The 2,015-nt window shown below is 33.5% G+C and overlaps 1 protein-coding gene across 1 annotated transcript in view; it reads right to left on the reverse strand.

Annotated features, from left to right (window-relative positions):
- LOC119667219 overlaps positions 1 to 953 on the reverse strand; it is a 3,297-nt gene extending 2,344 nt beyond the window's left edge. The window contains exons 1-2 of the mRNA XM_038076509.1: positions 347 to 953; positions 7 to 273 (exon numbers count right to left, since the gene is read on the reverse strand). Coding sequence (XP_037932437.1) covers positions 7 to 273; positions 347 to 953 — 874 coding nt within the window. The remainder of the gene's footprint in view (positions 1 to 6; positions 274 to 346) is intronic.
- Positions 954 to 2,015: the final 1,062 nt, after the last annotated feature.

Consider the following 2,015-nt stretch of genomic DNA (forward strand, 5'->3'; position numbering starts at 1 on the left):
TATTACCTCCAAAGCCGAAAATGTCATCATCATCATCGTCTTCGCCTTTGTTTACTTCACTTGGCAATGGCTCAGCATCAGCTACTCTTAAACCTTCCGGTCCAAATTTGAAACACGATACACGCAATGCAGCCTCAATTTCATCTTCTGCACGCAATTCAAATCCTAAGCAAGCTTTGAAATTTTCTTTAGATTTCGAAAGACCATATACACGTCCACAGAACTTTGAATAGCCACCAGGTAATCCCACACAAATAGGCTTAGCTTTCTTACCTTTCAACGTGTATACAAGCAAATCACATTTTTATTATTTATAAAAAACTTTAGATATTATTGTTTTATTTACCAGAAATCGTTCTTGTAGCCAAGGTAACATCGCCATATTTTATGGAGACTGACATTTTTTCATCACCTAAATATGTAATTTTTGCACAACCAGGACCACGAATTGGAATCAATGGCAAACCGAAAGTACGACAACAGTCACAGTGCGTATCTGAACATTTGCAATATTTGCTAATAGCACTGGGATCATCCTCATTTTTTACCGGAGTGGTACTAGAAATAGCAGGGCTAGTACTTGAAACAGGTGCTGCAGTTGGCACTACTGCTGCAGCTGGAGCTGCTACTGGTTCTACTTCATTACCATTTGAACTAATAATTTCATTAGCCGACGTATCTGCGTTGTTTAGTGCTTCCAATGCAGCTTCATCAATTATTTCATCTTCTGGTTGTGCAGTTCCTGTAATATCTTCTACGTCTTCAGTTTCTACATGCTCAATTTTTGGGGGTTCTGGCGCTACATTTGGATCGATTTCATCCTCTGCCAAGTTGATTTGTTTAAAATGTTCTGATATTTTATCTGCGCGTCTATAAACATTTTTCGCCTCAATTAAGTTGCTTGTAGCGAGACAAGCGAGAAAAGTGCAGAGAAGCGCTATTTGGAATCTCATCTAAAAAAAGATTATTAAGTTGAGAATATAAATGTTAAAGATGTGAACAGAATTAAAGGTTATAAAAAATTTTTACAATATGAAATACTTAAATATTTTTCTTGAACAGTGTAATAATACCTGAAATACAATAGAATAGAAATCAAAGGGACACAGACTCCCAGAAAAAGGAGTAGTGCAATCAAGACAGTTCATTTTTCATGCAAACCGACTTAAAGTGAACACAAGGCACTAACTTTTAAAGGTTACTGAATACATTCAGTATTTGAACACGGGTTCAAAGTTTAAAAATTATGGTTTTAAAGGGTTAATAAAGAATGTTTATTTTAAGAGATACTAATTTCGTATTTTCAGTAAACATCTTTGTCTAAGACATCGTTTCCCAAACTCCAGAATTTTTGGGAAGAATTGTAAGACAACCACGAAAATACGTAATTCATGTCTCTTAAAATGAATATTTTTTATTTACCGTTTAAGATCTAAATTTTTAAACTTTAACCCTTTACTGCCCAGTTGTCTAAAAGAAAAACGGGTTGCGAATTTGAACTTAAAGATCGCAAATTAACCTAAAGCAGTTGAAAAAAAAAAAAAGAAAAACTACTTCATTTTTGTTGCACACTTCTATTACTATTAGAAGTAATAATACCACGACAGTTAGGATCTATTCTGTAACATTCTGACAAAGTCTTCTAAGATAATTTGGATAAACTAAAACTACTTTAGAGGGGCGTTTTACAGAAATACTGGATCCATTTCAGCACAATCATGGTTTAGAGCAGCATATATTTTATTGTCTATTTACAGAACTTACAAATATTTACATATAATTTTTATAGATAATGATAAAGAAAAGATTTTTATTGTCAAAAATGTTGTAAGCTTATACGTTGGTTGTTATGATTTGGTATATGATTCCTTTAAATCTAATCATCCATCAAAGTATGTGCAAAAGTATTCCATTTATAAAATCTATTATGTAAGCGGGTTAGGTAAAAACGAAGAAGGCGCCCTTTGGACAAGAGCGCAAATCTTATATTAAAAATGCGCCGCTAGCAAAATTAC

Source organism: Teleopsis dalmanni, chromosome 1 (assembly GCF_002237135.1).
Source record: "Teleopsis dalmanni isolate 2A chromosome 1, ASM223713v2, whole genome shotgun sequence".
In the NCBI taxonomy this organism is placed as follows: domain Eukaryota; kingdom Metazoa; phylum Arthropoda; class Insecta; order Diptera; family Diopsidae; genus Teleopsis; species Teleopsis dalmanni.